The sequence below is a fragment of the Callithrix jacchus genome, chromosome 14 (genome assembly GCF_049354715.1).
Source record: "Callithrix jacchus isolate 240 chromosome 14, calJac240_pri, whole genome shotgun sequence".
NCBI lineage: Eukaryota > Metazoa > Chordata > Mammalia > Primates > Cebidae > Callithrix > Callithrix jacchus.
In genome coordinates this window covers 99638556-99658864 of record NC_133515.1, presented here as the reverse complement: position 1 = coordinate 99658864, position 20309 = coordinate 99638556, and the positions used below count along the sequence as shown (strand labels likewise).

Genomic DNA, 20309 nt, shown 5'->3' with positions numbered 1-20309 from the left:
AAACAAATATAAAAACAAATACCAAAAATGGGACAAGCAGTAAACGAAATCCAAATACCAACAAATGGAACATGTAGTAAACAAATAAAAATACCAATGGGACAAGTAGTAAACAAATACCAGTTTAAAACATCAGCTTTGGCCAGACATGGTGGCTCATGCCTGTAATCCCAGGACTTTGGGACACTGAGGCAGGCGAATCATGAGGTCAGGAGTTCAAGACCAGCCTGGCCAACATGGTGAAACCCAATCTCTACTAAAAAATACAGAAGTTTAGCTGGGTATAATGGCAGGTGCCTATAATCCTAGCTACTCGGGAGGCTGAAGCAGGAGAATCGCTTGAACCCAGGAGGCAGAGGTTATACTGAGCCAAGATCGTGCCACTGCACTCCAGCCTGGTGTCACAGTAAGACTCTGTCTCAAAAAATAAAAATAAAAATAAATAAATAAAACATCAGCTTAACACTGAACCGTATTGAACCATACCTTAAATACAAACGTTAAGTCTAAGCATGCCAATTAAAAGCTACAGATTGCCAGATTGGATAATACAGAAAGACCTCATTATATGTTGTTCACAAATAACACACTTCAAATTGTTTTTAAAAGCCAGTGTACATCCAACATTAGAAAAGCAAGATGGGCATATGACTTGAAGGACATGAGAATCTGATCTCTGTTGAGAGGGAAACAGTTCTTCATGCTTTCCCAGTTTAGATAAAATAGTCCTCTTGAACCACTCCACTTGATTAAGAGAAAAAGCTAACATGCTGTGTTAGAAGTCACGATAGTGGTTCTCTGGAGCAAGGTAGCTAGAAGACGGTAAAAGGAGAGAGCACTAGTGATGCTGGGAATATTCGGCTTCTTAATCTTGTTCACTTTGTGAAAATTCATCAAGTTGTACATGTATGATTTGTTCATTTTCCTATATCCATAATTCAATTAAAAGTAAAATTTAAAACCTCAACTTCATCTGATGCAATGCTCACTAAGCAATTTTTTTATTAGTAATTTGAAAGCTCAGGCACCTCACACGAGGAAAGGGGCACTGTCTCAGATAACAAATCAAAGCATCAGTGTTATCAAGAAGAAATATTCCTGTCTTAGTCCATTTATGCTGCTAGAACAAAATACCTGAGACTGGGTAATTTGTAAAGAACAGAAATGTATGTCTCACAGTTCCAGAAGCTAGGAAATCCAATCAAGGCAGTCAGGTTTGGTGTCTGGAGGGCCTAGTCTCTATTTCCAAGATAGTATCATGCTGCTGTGACCCCCAGAGGGGACAAAGGCTGTGCTGTGACCTCATATGGTGAAAGAAACAAAATGGCAAGAGCGCACTCCCTTCTCTCTCTAGTCCTTTATAAGGGTGCTGATCCCATCATGGGGACTTGGCCTCCCAAAGGCCACACCACTTGACACTGTTGCACTAAGGATAAAGCTTCAACATGAATTCTGGACAAGGCATCATCAATCAAACGATAGCAATTTCCTGTTATAATTTTCTATTTTGTTAATTCATCTTCAGCCTTTTACAAGCCTTTTTTAGCACACCTAAAATTAAAAGATGCCTGTAATATAATCTATATACTTATCAACATCTACAGAAAAACACTGCTGCTGTTACTCCTATAACCCATCCCCTATTATCACCACCATTACTGTCTAATGACCACCACTTATATGCTAACAACTGTGCTAAATGATGTATCTCTTGGGTTTATCATAAATACCTCTACAGTCTCCCCATTTCATACTTGAAGAAACTGAAGCCAAGTGACTTTCCGAAAATAGCACAGCTAGCATGTATTCACACCAAGATGTACGTCCATGTTTCTGATGGAATGCAACATGCTTTCCAGTATACTATACTACTTCTCCTTCATATTAAGTATGTCAACAACATGCCATGTGGTCCCAACATTATATATGTCATGGATTTTTTTCCATAGTTTCATTTACATGGCATCTAAACCTTTAGGATTAAATGAAACAGGCACACACTGAGGAAAAATATGATTCTGATTCTTAATAGAATTTTTCCTATTATAAATGCAATGCTTAAACAGGCTTGTCTATAACAGAAGTTAGAAAAAGTGTCTCATGGGTTTATTTATATGTTAATTAAATATAGTGTGATAAAGATGCATGGCTGTTACAGACAAGTTTTACATACTAATGAAATGTGTGACCAAAAAGAATTAGGGACTATTTCCCTCAGGCAATTCAAACATTCAGAAGATGTTACTATCTATGTAAGAATCACACATTCTGAAATTATTGGTCAAGGTTTTTAGAGTTTGCAAGAAAATAAATAATGAAAGAAAACTCCATGAAAAGGGTATCATTTGGTATCTGCATCTAGTAACAGCATCCTTCTTTTTAGGATATGTTAGTTAAAAAAAAAAGACTCAAAAGATTTCTTAATTTCAAATAAAAATGGGAACTAAATTGTACTGCTACATTAAAAACATTGGAAAATAGTTATATTCACGTTAAAACAATAATGCAATTGAAATTATTTATTAAAATAATTCCCTAATACAGAACCACTTTCGCTAATGCCTCTCAAGTTTTTTGCCCTAATGGCAAAATAATCCATTTCTGCTTATCTTGTGAACATGCTGTGTGAACTGTATGTGAAACATAAAATTGGTTTGTTAACTTCAAAACAAATGTTCCATACTCAATCATGAGATGTTTGTTGAATTAAAGAGGAAACAGATTAATTAATTCTCTGATTAAGGAGGTGGAAGTCAATATTATTTCAGAGTAGATCCTTCGGGCCTTGGAAGTATGTTGACATTGGTATTTGTTGCGTGTCTTGTACTCTGGGAAGTCCTAAAGAAATGAAGATTTCTGTTGCAAGGAACAGAGAACTTGCCCTAAACCCATTTTTTTTTCTTTAAATAGGAAGATAAGCACTCATTCTATCAAGATCTAAAGTGCCCATAGTGCCAGGAGACATGCAAACCAATTACCCCTACCGCCAGATCCTGACCCTATTCCCAGTCAACGGAGGCTGTTAGGCCTTTCTTAGCTGATACAACCACAAGGTTACTCCATTCAGCAGCTGCTAGCATATCCCACTCTGTAAAGTACACTGTGTACTCCTCTCTGCGGACAGTCACCTCAGAAGGCCAAATACCTACTCCACACCCGAAATACAAAGCCACTTTATTGTTCTTTCCTCACAGCAGCTCAGAAATAAACTGCACATATGGGAACTGAATTTTGATTAGGTAACCAATCAGGTTTTTGATGTTAAAGGGAAAATTCGAAACACCTTTATGTTTCCCTGGAGAATCAAAAAAGTAAATGCAATGCCCTAATCTTTCCATAAATATTTCATCATCTAGCCTACAGTTTAGGTGATATTTTATTACCACAACAAAATTAGGGTAGAACTAGAATACCAAATGAAAATTACTTATTTTTAAAATTCAGGTAGTGAAAAAAGAAATAACAGGACTAGGCTATACAAAAGAATAAATAAAAAGAGATTTATCTTTGTTTACTGGATATATGCTACACTAATTCGTTTCCACCTAACAAATTAATTGGGAATATGTTTTGTACTCTGTAAATAAGCAACATGATATAGACAAAGACTCGGTAAGTGAAAAACTTTGGATTACATATACATTCAGACTCCTCTTTCCTACTCAAATTTCCCAACATCAAAAACAAGCTCAACTTTCAAGGCCTAGATCCAAATCTTATGTTTTCCAAAAAGGCTTTCCTGATTTACCTCCTTTGCAACAGCAAGTTGCATCTCTCCCATCTCTAAACCTATCTACACTCCTCATCTAACACATTTTAAGTTAGTTGTGTCCACATCTAACCTGTCAGATCTTCCCCACTAGATTACAAATTTATCTGCAGACAGGTACCACATCTGATTCACATCTTTATCTATTTACTGAATCAAATATAATTCCTTTATACGGAACATGAGTATTCCCTAAATTCTTTCTGAAATAATATAAAATTTACATGACTCATACATTCTCGTTAAACTGTTCTTTCAATGAAAGTGAAACAATATAAAGTGATTTAGAAATGTCTTACTTTTCTTTTTTTCAGCATCAGGTTCATTTCTGATGCTTCCATTTTTAAATGAGTTTACACGTACTCATGATTAATTATAAATTTCACTCAAAAGAAGGTTAAAATTCAAAAACCAATAGCTGCTTTTCAAGAAACATTAATATTTTTCATATAGAAAACAGCCTTCTGGAATAGCCATAAAACTATAAAACCATACCAACCATACAGTTTCTATAGATTCTGGGACTGTCTGGGAGAAAAAGATAATTTACCTTCTTTTCTTTCTTTATGTTTTTTTTAGAGACAGAGTCTTGCTCTGTTACCCAGACTGGAGCACAGTGTTGTGGTCACAGCTTACTGTAACCTTAAACTCCAGAGCTCAGTGATTATCTAGCCTCAGCCTCCCGAGTAGCTGGGACTACAAGAAGCGTGCCACCATGCCCAATTAATTATTTTTATTTTCTGTAGAGACAGGGTCTCTGTAGAGACTGCCCAGCTAGTCTCAAATCCTAGCCCCAAGCCATCCTCCTGCCGTGGCCTCCCAAAGTGCTGGGATTACAGACATGAGACACTGTATCCAACCAATTTACATTCCAAATTGAAAGCTGCCTAGAGTCCATTTTAATGTCAATAAAAAAGATAGGTTGAATTGTTTCATTTCTGGAAAAATCACAAACTAATGTAATTATCAAAATATCATCAATTTAAGGCTTAAAGTATAGTAAAGAGTAGACTTCTATCTACCTTTCATTTGTGAAGAACTGGAATAATATCCTCTGATCTTTTTAAAGGTCAATTTCTTATTAATGATTTAAATTATAAAGTAAGTCAATTTGACCTAAATCAAATTTGTTCTACTGGAAAATGTAATGATATTAATATTGATGTGTGTTTTCATATCATAAGTTGTATGCTGTTGTAATAACACAATAAGTCTCCACGTTTGCCTATTCAAATCCACGAGTTGTAAAATAAAGCATCAGAAGACATATTCAAAGTTCCCTTCAGGTTGGATACTCTATCACCAAAAGATGAACAAGAGGTTCTTCAAAAGGATTCAGGCAAAATGGTGACTTAATCTCCATCTCAAACTAGGGTTTATCTGCATCCTTTAATTAAGAAACAGTTTTGCAGTATAAACAGAAACACGACCCACAGGTAGAGATAACTCTAAATCTTACTTAATATTAATATTAATTTTACCAGAAGTATATCATTCCTTGAAAACATTACACTAAGTGAAAAAAAAAAGTAAATAAATGACAAGTACTGTATTTCCACTTAATGGCATACCTAGAGAAGACAGATTCATTGATACACAAAGCAGAATGGTGGCTGCCAAGGGCTAAGTGGGAAGATAGGGAATTGCTTAATAGGTATGGAGCTTCAGTTTTGCAAGATAAAGAGAGTTCTAGAGATTGGCTGCATAGCAATGTGAATGTACTTAACAATGTTGAACTGTACACTTAAAAATAGGTAAGATGGTAACTTTTTTGTTACATGTATTTTACAATTCAATATTTTTTAGGATAAAATTAAGAGTGTATCATGGCCAAAAGGTCCTAATGGTCCCTATGCTCGACAGAGTCAAAAGTTATGAAGCTAAAAGTGTGATGTGTGAATGCACAAAAATGTATTCACTCTGAATAGGGCTGTAGAAGAACACAACTAGAATATCTCCAGGTTTACAGTCTGAGAGAGTCAACAACAGGTTTCCTTTCCAAATGCAGTTTCAAGAGAATGCTTCTGCCTGCATCTTATTTACCTTGTCACACTATCTCGTATTTTCTAAATCTGCTCACATAACAATCATTTATTTATTCAACAGTCATTAACCATCATTGCATGTATGTACTATAGTCATAGCACTTTATTAGGAGATATGTGTTAGTCTTGCTATTAAAAAAAAAAAACTGTCACAAGATACTACAACCTCTGCAAAAAGAAAAATACCCTCCAAATTGGTCACTAGAAGGCCTCCACAGTATGAGTAAGTGACAATGACTCATCAGTAGGAAGAAAAGAAAGACAGACTTCTTTACCCTATGACGCTACCCAGTGAAAAATGATAATGGGAAAACTCCTGAGGACCCTGAATTTCCTGTTGCATCATCAAGTGGGGCAGAGAGCACAAAAGGAACAAGGCCTAAGAAAAGCAGGAATAAGCCAGGGTTAGCAAGAGAATAAAGTACCAAAGCCATCAGTTAAAGCATGTAGAGCACAAAGAGGTCCTAAGGAAGAATGCTTCTGCCAACAGGGTTGTCACACAATTTATCATATACTGTTTTGCAAACACTGTTCTAAATGAAGACAGGAAGGCAGGTGACTGTGCTTTCTGTGCTCTAGGAAACAGTAGTTTCTGAAGATGGGGACTAGGTATATAATGAAATAAGATTAAGTTGGCATCCTATGTGATCTAAACCACTGGCAACCTAAAATTGTTCACTCAGTCACTCTTTATTTTTAGTCTTACTGATAAGCCACAAAACTACTCTGAAACCAAAGGTCAAGAATAATTAGAAGACAATAGATAAGACATGCAATCAAATTCAGAAAGAAAAATGGCAACACTGAAAACATATTTTCATAGTTCACTCAATTACAGTCCATCTGCATGTTACAGCAAGCTTTTCATAGTCAAACTTTCAATCATCAAATAATCCAACTAAACTTAGATATCTACAAGCAAGCAAACTGCCAAGTTACTATAGTAACAGTTTTGCTTTTTTTTTGTTTGAGACAGACTTGCCAGGCTGAAGTGCAGTGTTGCCAGGCTGAAGTGCAGTGGTGTGATCTTGGCTCACTGCAATCTCTGCCTCCCGGGTTCAAGAGATTCTTCTGCCTTAGCCTCCCCAGCAGCTGGGACTATAGGTGCATGTCACCATGCCCAGCTAATTTTTGTATTTTTAGTAGCAACAGGGTTTCACCAAGTTGGCCAGGATGATCTCGATCTCTTAACCTCATGATGTGCCCACCTTGGACTCTCAAAGTGCTGGGATTACAGGCGTGAGCCACTGCGCCCGGCCTAGTAACAGCTTTTCTAAGAGGGCCAGAAGAATCAATAGTTTCCACGAACTGAGAGTTTTTCCACTTGTGCAGTATCTCAAAATACACTAACTATAATTCAATATTTTCATATTGATTCAGGAGATAATCTAGGAATATAAATGAGTATTAATTCTCACTGCTCAATAAACACATGATTGTCAAAGAATTTCTTAATGAACAGACATGGAAAAACGGAGTTTATTTCCAGGTATTAAAAATAAACGGAGTCTACATTCAATGTGATATTCTGGACTGTATCCTCAAACAGAAAAAATATTTATTAATTAAAAAAAAACGCTGGTTAAATCCAAATAAATCTGTAGTTAGCTCACAGTACAGTCAGTTCTGCTACGATATTTTAAAATGCAAATTTGTTCCAGTGAATGGATATATTAGGAAACAACTTAAGTGTAACACAAATTTCTCATTTGCTGATGCACAATTTCATTCTTCAGAAGCATTAGGTGAACATGGAAAACTGCGCCCTGATGAACCTGCTGGATTCCATGTGCACGTACATTCCTCAAACATCTACCAGCTACTTCAGTTCACCAAGTGTGTGAGAAGCAACTCCCATCCATAGCTGTTATAAGCCTGCATCAAATTTCTGATCATCCTCCTTTCACTTCCCAATAACTCATAAACTGCAACTCTTCTGATACCCACTTTTATAAGCAAGGTCTTTTTCAGATCGTTTTCAAGGTAAAGGGCCATATTTTAGTATGTAAGTATTTCTTAACCATTCAATACATGTAAAACTATGCTGCAATTGTGTGTGTGTGTGTGTCTGTGTGTGTGTGTATGTGTGTGTTTTGAAACACAGTCTCATTCTGTCACCAGGCTGGAGTGCAATGGCACGATCTAGGCACACTGCAACCTCTGCCTCCCAGGTTCAAGCGATTCACCTGCCTCAGCCTCCCGAATAGCTGAAACCAGAGGCATGTGCCCAGATAATTTTTGTATTTTTAGTAGAGATGGGGTTTCATCATGTTGGCCATGCTGGTCTCGAATCCCTGACTTCAGGTGATCTGCCCTCCTTGGCCTCCCAAAGTGCTGGGCTTACAGGCATGAGCCACCAAGCCCAGCCTATGCTACAATTTTTCTTAGGTTCCTAACTATGTTCCAGTGAGCAAAGTTCTTGAGTACTACACCATTCATCCCCTTTTTCTCCTATGCCCTGTGGTTTTCACTAAATAATCACGTATAATTCGGTGACTTTTAGGAATTCATGTGTCACATTATAGCAGAACAGACTATTCCAGTGCCAATTTCTAATTTTGACAAATGTGCTATGGTTATGTAAGAAGAAAACAAACAAAACCTAGGTGAATACTACATAACAATTACCTGTATTACCTTTGCAACTTTTCTGTATACATATTCCAGTCAGAAGTTTAAAGCAATAAGTATATGAAGCACATAAGCATATGAGGCCAAAGCTTCATCATGGGATTCTGTATTAATAATAATTACTAACACTAAAGTAACACTTACTTGGTACCAAGCACTGTCCTCAGTAGTTGATATACATCAACTCGTTAATCATTCTCACAACACTATGAAGTAAGTGCTATGAGCATATCCATTTTACAAGTGAGAAGACTACAGTGCAGTTAAGAAACCCAAGATCACAAATCTGGGCAACTAGATAGTCAATGCTCTTCCTCCTGTGCTACACTATTTCAACAGACAACTGTTCAAAATGCAATCTTTTCAACCAAATTGTATTCAACACTCTGGAAATATTTTTAAATAGAAAAAAAGGGCAAAACTGAAACATCTAAATAATCTTTCTGAAATATACTACAGGCACCAAAAAATGCCCCATTGCCAAAATGTTTCTTTTAACAGAAAAATCTGTTATCTCAAGTTGTGGAAGCTAAGAAAGATTGTAAGAAATGTCACCTTTGGACTTTAAAACAGCCAACCACAATATAAAATATAAACATTTTATAACAGTTACAAACTCAGAATAGGTGACAACAAAAAGATGCATCACCTACAACAGCAAATGTAATTGCAAAGCTTTACAAAACTTGGTCACATTTCATCAATGTCAAATATACACGATGATTTAAGACTGACAATATAAATCACAAAAACAGCACATAATTTAAAAGTTTCCCAGCTTTCATAATCATAAAATTTCTTTGAATAGAAATTGGTTAATCAAATGTTGGTGAAATGCCGAGGCAAAAGTTCCGCCAGTGGGATCTCAAAACAGAGCAGGCAAAAGTCAACTTGGCATAACTTATTATTGCTTTGCAAAATTTTATACAGCTTGAACTCTAAAATCTCAAGTTCTATCTACCCTTCTATGTACCTAATTGTGGTTCCTAAGTTACTCATTCATTCAAAAAACACTTCCTGAGCTACTGCTTTTTACTAGGCACTGTTCTTAGTACTGCAGCCACATTTGGGAGCAAGATACAAAGTCCTTCCTTATGGATCTTACATTCACTCATTCATTTATTCATCCACTCAACAAGTATTTAATGAATGCCTACAACATTCCAGGCAATATTTTAATTGCAGGAGATAAGGATGGAAACAAAACACACAAAATCTCTGCCCACTGGAGCTGTTATTTCAGAAGAGGAAACAGACAATAAGATAAACAAGTAAAACACAAATTAATTAGATTACTATCTAATAAATGCTAGAAAGAAAATAAAGCAGAGAAGGAAGATTTAAAAAGAGAGTAGAATTTTAAATAGGAAAGCCAAGGAAGATCAGATAAAATAGAGAAGACAGATAACCACGTAACATATTAGGAGTAAGTGCTATGCAGATAAACAGAGTATAGGCAAAAAGGGCAAAAGTAGAGGGCAAAGTGAAGCTTGTATGAAAAATGTGGGCAGGGAAGACCTTTTTGAAGAGGTACGTTGAGTAGAGATTCTGAATGAAGTAAGAGACTCCGTCACAGGATGACATGGGAGAAGGGTACACAAGGGCATACTAAATTTAAAAGACCCAGGGCAGGAGCAGGGTTGGCAAGGTCAAGGAACAGCCAGAAGCCTGTGTGGCAGGAGTGGAGAGAGCAGGGTTTCTCTGCAATCCTCCTAACAGCTGGCTGAAGACTGCACAGCGAGACAGGCATTCGGGGAGCCATACACTTAAGAGTCTAGTGACTTGTTTCAATTCAAGTCACTAATTGACTTGAAATCAATTCAATACATTATTAAAAAGTCATTATTACTTACAAAATATAAGGGAAAAAGTCAAAGAAAAGAGCAGAATGAAACAGGCTGAGCCACTGAGCAATGTATACTCTCATAGAAAAATAAGGCACACACATGGAAAAGTTAACAGCCGTCCAAGGCAGTCAGGAATGTCAAGGTCATTTGATTAGTTTTCAGCATTGCTCCTGAGGAGGGGAAAAAAGCAGAATGAGCTGCAATTACTTATTTAGGGTACGCATGTGTAACTCTTCTTTCTCCCTCAGTTTGAAAGCATGATGCTGTAACAGGAAGTGCTACTGGTTTGTGAAGCATCCCTGATCACTCCTGCTGAAGAGGAGCTGTGCTTTACTCATCCTCAATCCCTCCCACAGCTCCAGGCACATCTGAGGTGCCCAGCAAACGGTGAGTGGAAAGGGGGGGTAAAGCACTCATGGGACACTGCTCATCTGAACTAATGCTTCCAAGTGATTTGAAAATGAACACCAAGTATTCAAAGAATCCTCACAAAGGAAAGTATTTCTATTTTTTTTTTTTTTTTGAGACAGAGTTTCACTCTGTTGTCCATGCTGGAGTGCAATGGCACGATCTCAGCTCACCGCAACCTCCACCCCCTGGATTCAAGTGATTCTCCTGTCTCAGCCTCCTGAGAGGCTGTGTAATCTCAGTAACTGAGATTACACACATATGCCACCATACACAGATAATTTGTATTTTTAGTAGAGATAGGGTTTCTCCATGTTGGTCAGTCTAGTCTCAAACTCCCAACTTCAGGTGATCCGCCCACCTCGGCCTCCCAAAGTGCTGGGATTACAGGCGTGAGCCACCGTGCCCAGCTGGAAAGATTTTCTGTAAGTGTATCTTCTTGCTCTACTTGTCATTTAGGGTAAAGCTTCAATTAGAATAAAAGAGTTCCATCCTTATAGATGGGTTGAAATAGCAGTTGAACCTTCAGGAGCCTGGGTAAACACAAACCTGGGCTTCTCCCAGCTTAGCAAGTAAAAGTCCATCTGCACTCTGGACAGGATACTTCACAATCTCTTTTTTAAATGGCACAAGAGGACCCAATTTATGCAGTCAGCAAATATTTTCAGTATACTCACTTTACAAGCACCACCCTAACTTGGATCTGAACATAAGGAAGAGATGGTTTCCATCTTTAAGAGTTAGTCTGATATTTATTAAAGAAGGAAATGAGAAAGGCAGAAGTAAATATGACTAAAATACAATGTAGAAAGTGTTACACTATGAAAACAAACGAAGAATTATGAGAGTATAGGGACGTTAGTAACTTACAGAAATCCACAACTGTTGTTTTGCTTTGCAGTAACCATGATATGGTTTTGAAGTTTGTTCCCTCCAAATCTCACAATGAAATGTGATTCCCAATGGCTGGAGGTGGAGTTTGGTGGGAGGTGACTGGATCATGAGGGCAGATCCCTCATTCATGGTTCAGCACCATCCCCTGGTGATTAGTGAGTTCTCACTCAGTTAGTTCCAGCTGTTTAAGAGTCTGGGACCTTCCCCTTCTCTCTCTTGCTTCCCTCTAGCCATGTGAGAGTGCCTGCTCCCCCTTCCCCTTCCACCATGACTGGAAACTTTCTGAGGCCCTCACCAGAAGCAGATGCCAACACTATGATTCTGGTACAGTCTGCCCAACTGTGAGCCAATTAAACTTTTTTTCTTTATAAATTACCCAGCCTCAGGTATTTCTTTGTGCCAACACAAACAGTAAAATACAAAACTAAATTATGAAAGGACAGAGACATTATTGTAACCTATTATTCATTCTCACTATTTACAACTATAGAAAAAAAAATAGTGTGAAAGACTTTTTTGAGAACAAAGGTTAATTTAAAAAAAAAAAACTCTATTTTTTCTGAATGTGTTTAAAAATAAGCATAACTTAAGAACTCATAAGCAATCAGAGTCTATTCAAAGTCTGTCTAAACAACATATTCCAAAACAATGATTCAAAATAACATTACATTCTTTTAAGTACACTCTGCTGCAATAGGGTATAACTAAATAAATGATTACCATTTAAATCAGTTCTTGTGGTAGGCCCCATGAAGAACCACAGGGCATTCAAAGATAGTGCACCACTGGGTATTGTGCAACTATTTTACAAACTAACTTTCAAATTTCAGGTTAAAATCAAATGCTTATCTAAGCAATCATCAGAAAACACTGACAATAAATGCATCTAAATCTGAGGAGACATGGCCCCTTCAGGGTGGGATGGCCTAGACAAATGTATCCAAATCGAAGGAGAAACTATCTTTTAAAAAATGTTAAGAAACAGTAGCCCTTTTTTATACTAACAATTAACAGTAGGAAAGGTCATTTGCATTCAAGTTAGATTCATTTTGCAAAGAGGTAGAGAACAATAGATATAATCATATTCTGAAAACATGCATAAAATATATTTATAAAGTATTATTGACATTATCACTCACCATACTGATCTAAACTTTCTTGAAAATAAAAGCATCCTGAGCTTTTTCTTTTTTTTCAGTTTTATCAGAACAAAGAGTAACTTTTTGAAGACTAACACTAATGTAAAATAAGGAGTTTATAATATATTCTCAGTACTTACTGACCCACAACTTTAAGTAAACATAGGTTCAAATTCTAGCTACACATATATAGATTTCAGCATGCTACTAAATCTCTGTGAATCTCAGCTTTCTGTAAAAATGGGATAATACAAAAATAATTTGAGGACCAGAAGAAATAAGTGCCGAATACATAGTAATTACTCTATACACGTAGACCATCATCATTAATACCCATGCGTAGAACTGGATATTGAGTGGAGAAAGCAAGGGAGGAATGAGAAAGCCAAATGATTCCCAATTTGAGTAACATCTCTTAGCAATGTAAGTTTCCAGGAGCCGAAATCAGTAAAAATGATTTCAGTCAGAATGAACCCCTTACAATGTCCTATAGTTAACAAGTAGATATGAGATGCAAAGTGAGTAAGCAAGACAGGGACTGTCAACCCATTTTAAAGATCAGTAACTCAAATGCAGAAGAGATAAATCATTCAATTAATCACTGAGCCACATTTATTAGTAGGCTAGCTCACGGTAGGTAGAAGTTCACACAAATGGATGTGTCCTCTTACTCTTTTGTCTTCTGCCTCTATTGGGTAACTGACCTAACAAGGTATGCTCTGCCTCCTCTTTTCTCCCAGATGCCATTCAGGCCTGGGGCAAATGGCCTACCCATTCTTGAATTATGCAGTGAGACAAATGTATTCCCTCTCCTTTATCCTCAAGAACACATGTTCTGGCCTCTGGAAGACTAGCAGGTGGTAATAAAGGGATTTATGGTTCCACACAGGCTTTGACACTATATCACATGCTGCAACCCAATTATCAAATTGCCCTGAATTGAGAGTAAGAGCATTAGTCTAGAGGTAAAGCAATATTTTGAGTTCTCATATGTCTTTGTGTCTGTGGAATTTCCTATGAAGAAAGGGTTGCTGAGCAAAGAAGGATGCAATATTCCTGGGTCTCCATACTTACCACCTACTGCTGTCAAAAACACACTTCAACTTCTAAAAGATACTAACTCAGACATACATTATCCTAAAAACTGTTCTTAACCAGAAAAAAGTACATATTGAATACACAGAAGTAATATCAGGAGGCTTTCAAAAAAAGAAAAAACTTGTGCTCATTAAGTTAAGGCAATCCTGTTATGCTAGAAACATTTTGGCTTCAGGATCATTTACAATAACTTTATTTTTTATCCGGAAAAAAGTTTAAATATGTTACATTAAAATTATTTTTTTTAATTTTAAGGTGTTCGGCATGACAAAAAAATTGTCATTATATAAAAAGAAGGTAAAAATCCATTAACATAGTCACATACCAAGCTTCAGGCAGCAAAACAGAATATTCATGTGGAGAAGTGGTCTCTGGAAAGTTGGAGAGAATCGCAAGGCGATGAGGAAGCAGGTCGGAACCATGGTAAGTAAACAGAATTTCTAGGGCTTGTACGTTACTTTCCTATATAAAAGGCAAGGAGTAAGTTTCTGATGTAAATCTAAGAAATAAAGGAGTCATCTGATACGACAACATTCAAAAACTTTTAACTTTTTCATGCAGTTCTGATATAAAGCACTTTGAAATTACCCTGGTTTTTCCTAGCCTGTATCATATTTCTCAATCTAAGGCTATGAAAATTATTTATTTCTAAAACTCAGAATGATGGATATTAAATTAAAATTTTCTCTACATTTATTAATATCACAACAAAAAAGAAAATGTAATATATGCACACAATAACATTAACTGCACAGCTCAAAGATTTAGTGTTAATAACCATAATTATTTTATTTACAAAAAGCAAATTACCTGAGCATAAGTTCTTGCTGAGAGAACAATATTTTGATTTCTGAATTTCTTAAAGAATTCAGCATCATATCTGTGTTCAGATGCATGAGGTACTCCAAGGATTTCCTGAGGGGAAACAGTGATTTAATGAAAAGGCTTTTAAATATGGGTGACAAGATATTATTAAAAATCTTTACCACTCTGCCTGCCTAAATAAATAAGGCCTGAATTAATTAATTTCAACCACCAATTGTTAACTAAAGTACTACATTTGCATTCTTGCCTTTATTTTGAAAAGAGCTATATTAATAAATGTTATTTTTTTAATCCAGAAGTAAATGAAATAGGCAGTAAAAATTAAGTTAATTACAGTAGGACAACCAAAATCAAACACCAGGTAAAACAAGCAACAGATATACATGACAAGGTATTATGAGCACCTGACCTTCCATAGGTTAACTTCAATTTTACCACTGCTAGGGTGACCTATGTAAAATGCAGACTGAACAACTCATTCATTCAACAAATATTTACTGAGTGCCACTATGTGCTATGGGAACTGTGATAGGCACTGTGATACAATGAACAATACACTTTTCCCACCTCTAAGTAGCTTAAAATCTAGTAGGAAAGACCAGGAATAGGTAAGGGAAAATACTTAGGAAGGTGCCACACTAGCTCTAGGAGGACAGAGAAGTGGCCCAAAAGCTGAAACATAAGAGACAAAGAGAATCAGCCATGAAATTGCAAGGGTAGGTCTCCCCACTACAATGTATGACTTAGGGTTCATGTCCGCCATGTTTAATACTGAATCCCAGATTCCTAGCATACTGCTATCAGTATTCTTCTGTCCATATTTATAAATAGCCAATAAATATTTGTTGACTGAATTAATTTACTGGGATAGGAAAGAGAAGAATGAGAAGATGTGGAGGAGGTGAGGGAGGGAGAGAGGGAAGATGGAGAGTCGCAAAGTTCACTTGTAGGTGGGTTAAGCTGGCAACTACAGCATGTCTAAAAGGAGCTCCGGAGTGAGCAGGTGAATACACAGGTCAGGAGTTCTGGCATAGAGTGAGTTAGAGATATCTGGCATAGAGTTATTAATACAGAGATGAGTACTATTCACAGGGAGATTAAACAGAATGAGTTTGAAAGAGCCTGGAGGAACAACATTATTTAAAGGATGAACAAGGAAAAGAGAATCTGTATCTAAAAAGTAGATGGAGGAACAGTCAGAGAAGTAAAGGGAAAAAGAATTTAACACATACTCATGGAAACCAAAAGAAGAAAAGTATTTCACAAATGTTCTAGCCAGGGACTCATGCCTGTAATCCCAACACTTTGGCAGGCTGAAGTGGGAGGATCGCTTGAACCCAAGAGTTTGAGAACAGCTTGGGCAACATGGCAAGAACTCACCTCCTCAAAAAAAAAAAAAATAGCCGGCCATGGCACCATGTACCTGTAATCCCAGCTACTTGGGAGATTGAGATGGGAGGATAACTTGAGCCCAGAAAATCAAGAGTACAGTAAGCTATCATTGTGCCACTACACTACTGCCTGAGCAATAGAGCAAGACCCTGTTTCACAAAGAAAGTTCTCAGTTCCTTGACTCCTCAGGCATGACAATTATTTCCTTTATTTCACCTCAGTTACACATCCTGTCACCAAATCCTGAATCTATCATCATCAAAAGACACTGTATGAAACATCTCGATGTCTTGCCCCGGCTCTGTGACCACCGCTCCTAATCTTTCCACTCACATACTAAGTGGCATTTCAACTATTCTTCAACTTCACGGAGGCATCAAATCCACTGACCCTACTTGGCTGTTCACTTTCCGTTTCCCCTCAAAGTCTCTCATTCCTTCTAATCAGCTTAAAGTGCCTGGTCCATGGCTGTAAAAGGGCTTCTTAATCCCTGGCCTCTTTCCCTTTATCACACTCATCCAGCAGATCATCCCCTAACCAGTCAAAACCAGCTATGACCCCCGAGCACAAGCTATGAAGTCACTGAAAACATGTCACAAAACCAAGCTGACAGTTCCCATTTTAATTTCAAGACCTCAACCTTGCTTGGATCCTCATTCAAATGAACCAAAGGCAAAAAAAAAAAAAAAAAAAGGCACCGGGAAAATCTGAAGATGAAGTTAGTATCAGATCTTATTAGGAAATTACTATTAATTTTGTTATATAATCATATCATTGTGGTTATATTTTTAAGTCCTTCTTACACACACATACCTAAATATTTATGGGTGAAATGATAAGATATAGGGGCGGTGCTTTAAAATATCTAGTGAAAAAGAGAAGGCAAGAATAGAAAAGCGGAGAACAAAAGACACACAACTGGTGAATGCTGAAAATGGTGCTGAGCAACAGGCACATGGGGCTCATCATATACTCTTCTCTACACTTCTACGAATGACTGAAATTTTTTATAATAAAAAGCTAAAAAGACTGATAAACTCAAGAACAACAAAATTCAAACAGATAATTAGTGCTGTTCCTCAATGCGGCCACTAGGAGCTTTTATTTCCTACTCTCTGTTAAGAACTTTTTCACAACTCTCATTCTTTCCAGACTTCCAACACCCTATTCCTCAGCCCTATTCTTGGCTAAAAGCCTTGCTTTTTTTTTTTTTTTTTTTGACACTCTCAGATGAGAAATCCCTCATATTTCCAGCCCACCAAAACTACAAACCTATCTGCATCTGTAACTAGATTTTCTTTCCTTCCAGTTACAGCAGAAACACACATATCTCTCTGCTCCCAAAAAGCCTCAAAATCCCACCCTTGCTCTGGATCCCATTTCTACTCCACTTCCATAATCATGCAAGTATCTCCTTTTTCCTTGGTTCCATAAATTCTTCCTCACCCCTCTACTAGTTCATGCCCATTAATATAAAAACAATACCTCTTCCTTCTATTCTAGCTACCACCATCTTCTCTGCCCCTCTTCACAGTAAAACTTCTTGAAAGATCTGCCCACAGCCATGGTCTCCTCTCTTCTACCTTTTGCTATTTCCTAAACTTGCCCAACCTATGACAAAAATTCAATTCAACTACTTACATGGCAGGAGACCTTTCCAAACATGACCACAAACTATTCTAACCACACTTTCCACCTTTGTTCTGTGCCACCCCTCATGCTCCCTACCCTGTGTTCAAGCTAGCCTGACTAGCTTACTTACTGAAGAACATAACCTTTGTTTTCATGCCACTGGGCCTTTGATGGCTCACTGATTATCAGCATGGGCTACTCATAGAGAGACCTGCTTACAAGTCCTTGGTTCCTATTTATTTAGACAAATCACTTACGTTCTCTAAGCCTCAGTTTTCATATCCATAAAATTGAGAAGATGATAGTACCTATCTCACATAGTTTTTTAAGTCCTCAAAAAACTATGTTGGCATTTTTAAGGTTATTCTCTTACCTACTGCTTCTTGCAACAAATATTTACTGAACTCTTCAATGAGCCAGGGGCCATTCAGAGCTCAAGACACAACAGCAACCAAGACAAATATCTAACTGTATGGAGACTCCATTCTAATGTCCCCCTTATAGTAGTCCTTAGCCCCTGAAATCTGCCTTCGTTTTATGAAAGGCTAGCTGAGATATTACTTTCTGTGTGGAGTCTTCTCAGAAATTCCCAGGAAGAATTTAACATTTTTCTTCATTACGTTCCCTCATCAGTTTCCATACCTTTCTTATCAGCATTTAATGGCCAAACAATGTGAACTCCATGAATACCATTCCAAGTTCATCTCTCCACCTCCTATCTTGCATTAGGAGGCACTCATGTCAAATTTAAATGAATTCATGTATCACAGTATTAATAAAATAAGCCATCTCCTGTGATTAAAATGCAATGCCTATCTCTACTACTAATAGTTAGCTATTATATCTGAATATTTTCATTACTAAGTTTTAACAGTGAAATTCATCAGATTCACCTACTTTTCAAGAACTTCACTGAATTTCCTAAAAAAAGTAAACTCAACAAATACTTTAAATGTTAGTATTACAATATAATAATAAATGTACTTACTACTGTCATATAGGGAACAGCAATTAAAAAACTAAAAAGTAATGAAAATATTAACTGAACAGTCACACTGAACATTTTAGGTACTTTTTTAAAAAAATGTATCATTAGAGAAACTAAGGCTAAGAATAAAAATAATAAACTTATCTGTACAGACATCTGCAATATTGAAATATATTACCTCAACTGGTTTAAATATATTACCTCAAAATATCACAGACCTCAGGCAAATCAACATGATGTGCTTTAAAGTAATGTGATCATCCAACAGCCAAACTAATTGTATCTATAAATAAAACTATTAAGAATATTTCGTAACTTGTTTGCAATGATAAATGGTAATGATACAGTCATTACTATTTTTTTTTTTTTGAGATGGAGTCTCGTCTGTCACCCAGGCTGGAGTGCAATAGCATCATCTCAACTCACTGCAACCTCCAACTCCCAGGTCCAAGCGATTCTCTGCCTCCCAGTTAGCTGGGATTACAGGTGCCTGCCACCATGCCCAGCTACTTTTTGTATTTTTAGTAGAGATGGGGTTTCACCATCTTAACCAGGCTGGTCTTGAACTCCTGACCTCATGATCTGCCTACCTCAGCCTCCCAAAAAACAATGTATTTTAATAACCACAGTCCTCTTTCAGTATTTTGTTTGAAAACATTTTAATTACATTAGTAAGGTGGGGGAATCAAAGTTTTTGGATTTGCCTGCATGGTCAGAAGTTCTTGGGATGAACATCACATTATTAGATGTGACATAGAGTGCCTACTGAGTGCCGGTGCCAAGAACCGAGAGGCACATATGCAAAAGGGAGGCAGAACACAGACTAAGAAAGTAATATCCAAGTGAAGTCAAACTTTAACAATGAAAAACTTTTCAAATCTAGAGAATGTCAGCTACAAGAGTCATGTGAAAAAGCAATCGAACCTATGTATATTTACTAAAATGTGGTTCACTTACACTTACACTTTTAACAGTATCTAAGCTGATCTTAAACTACAGAGTGCTACTGAAATGCCCATCATGGGCAGATCTATGTTTGTGTCCCTGAAGACCCAAATATAAAGTATACTGTTTTTAAGCTCAAATATCTAACTTCAGCCCTAATTAGGATCAAAGGTGAATTAACTAAATCAACCCACTAACAAATAATTAAAATAGGCCGGGTGTAGTGGCTCATACTGTAATCTTAGCACTTTGGGAGGCCAAGGCAGGCAGACTGCTTCAGTTCAGGAGTTCAAGACCAGACTAGACAACATGGCAAAACCCTGTCTCTACAAAAATACAAAAATTAGCCAGAAGTGGTGGCACACGCCTGTAGTTCCAGCTACTCAGGAGGCTGGGGAATGAGAATTGCTTGAACCCAGGAGGCAGAGATTGCAGTGAGCTGAGATCTCACCACTGCACTCCAGCCTGGGAAACAGAGTGAGATCCCATGCAAAAAAACAAAAAAAAAAAACAAATCATTAAAATAAAATGTGTAAGAAATATTCACATTAGGATTATTAAAACCTAATGAACACTTAAATCTGGCATGGAAAAGAGTTATGTGCCATTATCTTAAAATCAAAATATAAAAGTAAATGAAAAAGATTATAAATCTAGAAAACACAAATGTACTGAAATGGCTAAGGCACTTTATTC

General features: G+C 37.0%; 1 protein-coding gene across 6 annotated transcripts in view; it reads right to left on the bottom strand.

Moving 5' to 3' along the window:
* The window catches only part of NBAS (NBAS subunit of NRZ tethering complex), a 454285-nt gene that overhangs the window by 312065 nt on the left and 121911 nt on the right, over window positions 1-20309 (bottom strand). For all 6 annotated transcript variants that reach the window (XM_078349936.1, XM_054245191.2, XM_054245193.2 and 3 more), the window contains 2 exons: window positions 14642-14746; window positions 14157-14293 (listed from right to left, as the gene is read on the bottom strand). In XM_078349936.1, the coding sequence (XP_078206062.1) occupies window positions 14157-14293; window positions 14642-14746 (242 nt within the window). The remainder of the gene's footprint in view (window positions 1-14156; window positions 14294-14641; window positions 14747-20309) is intronic.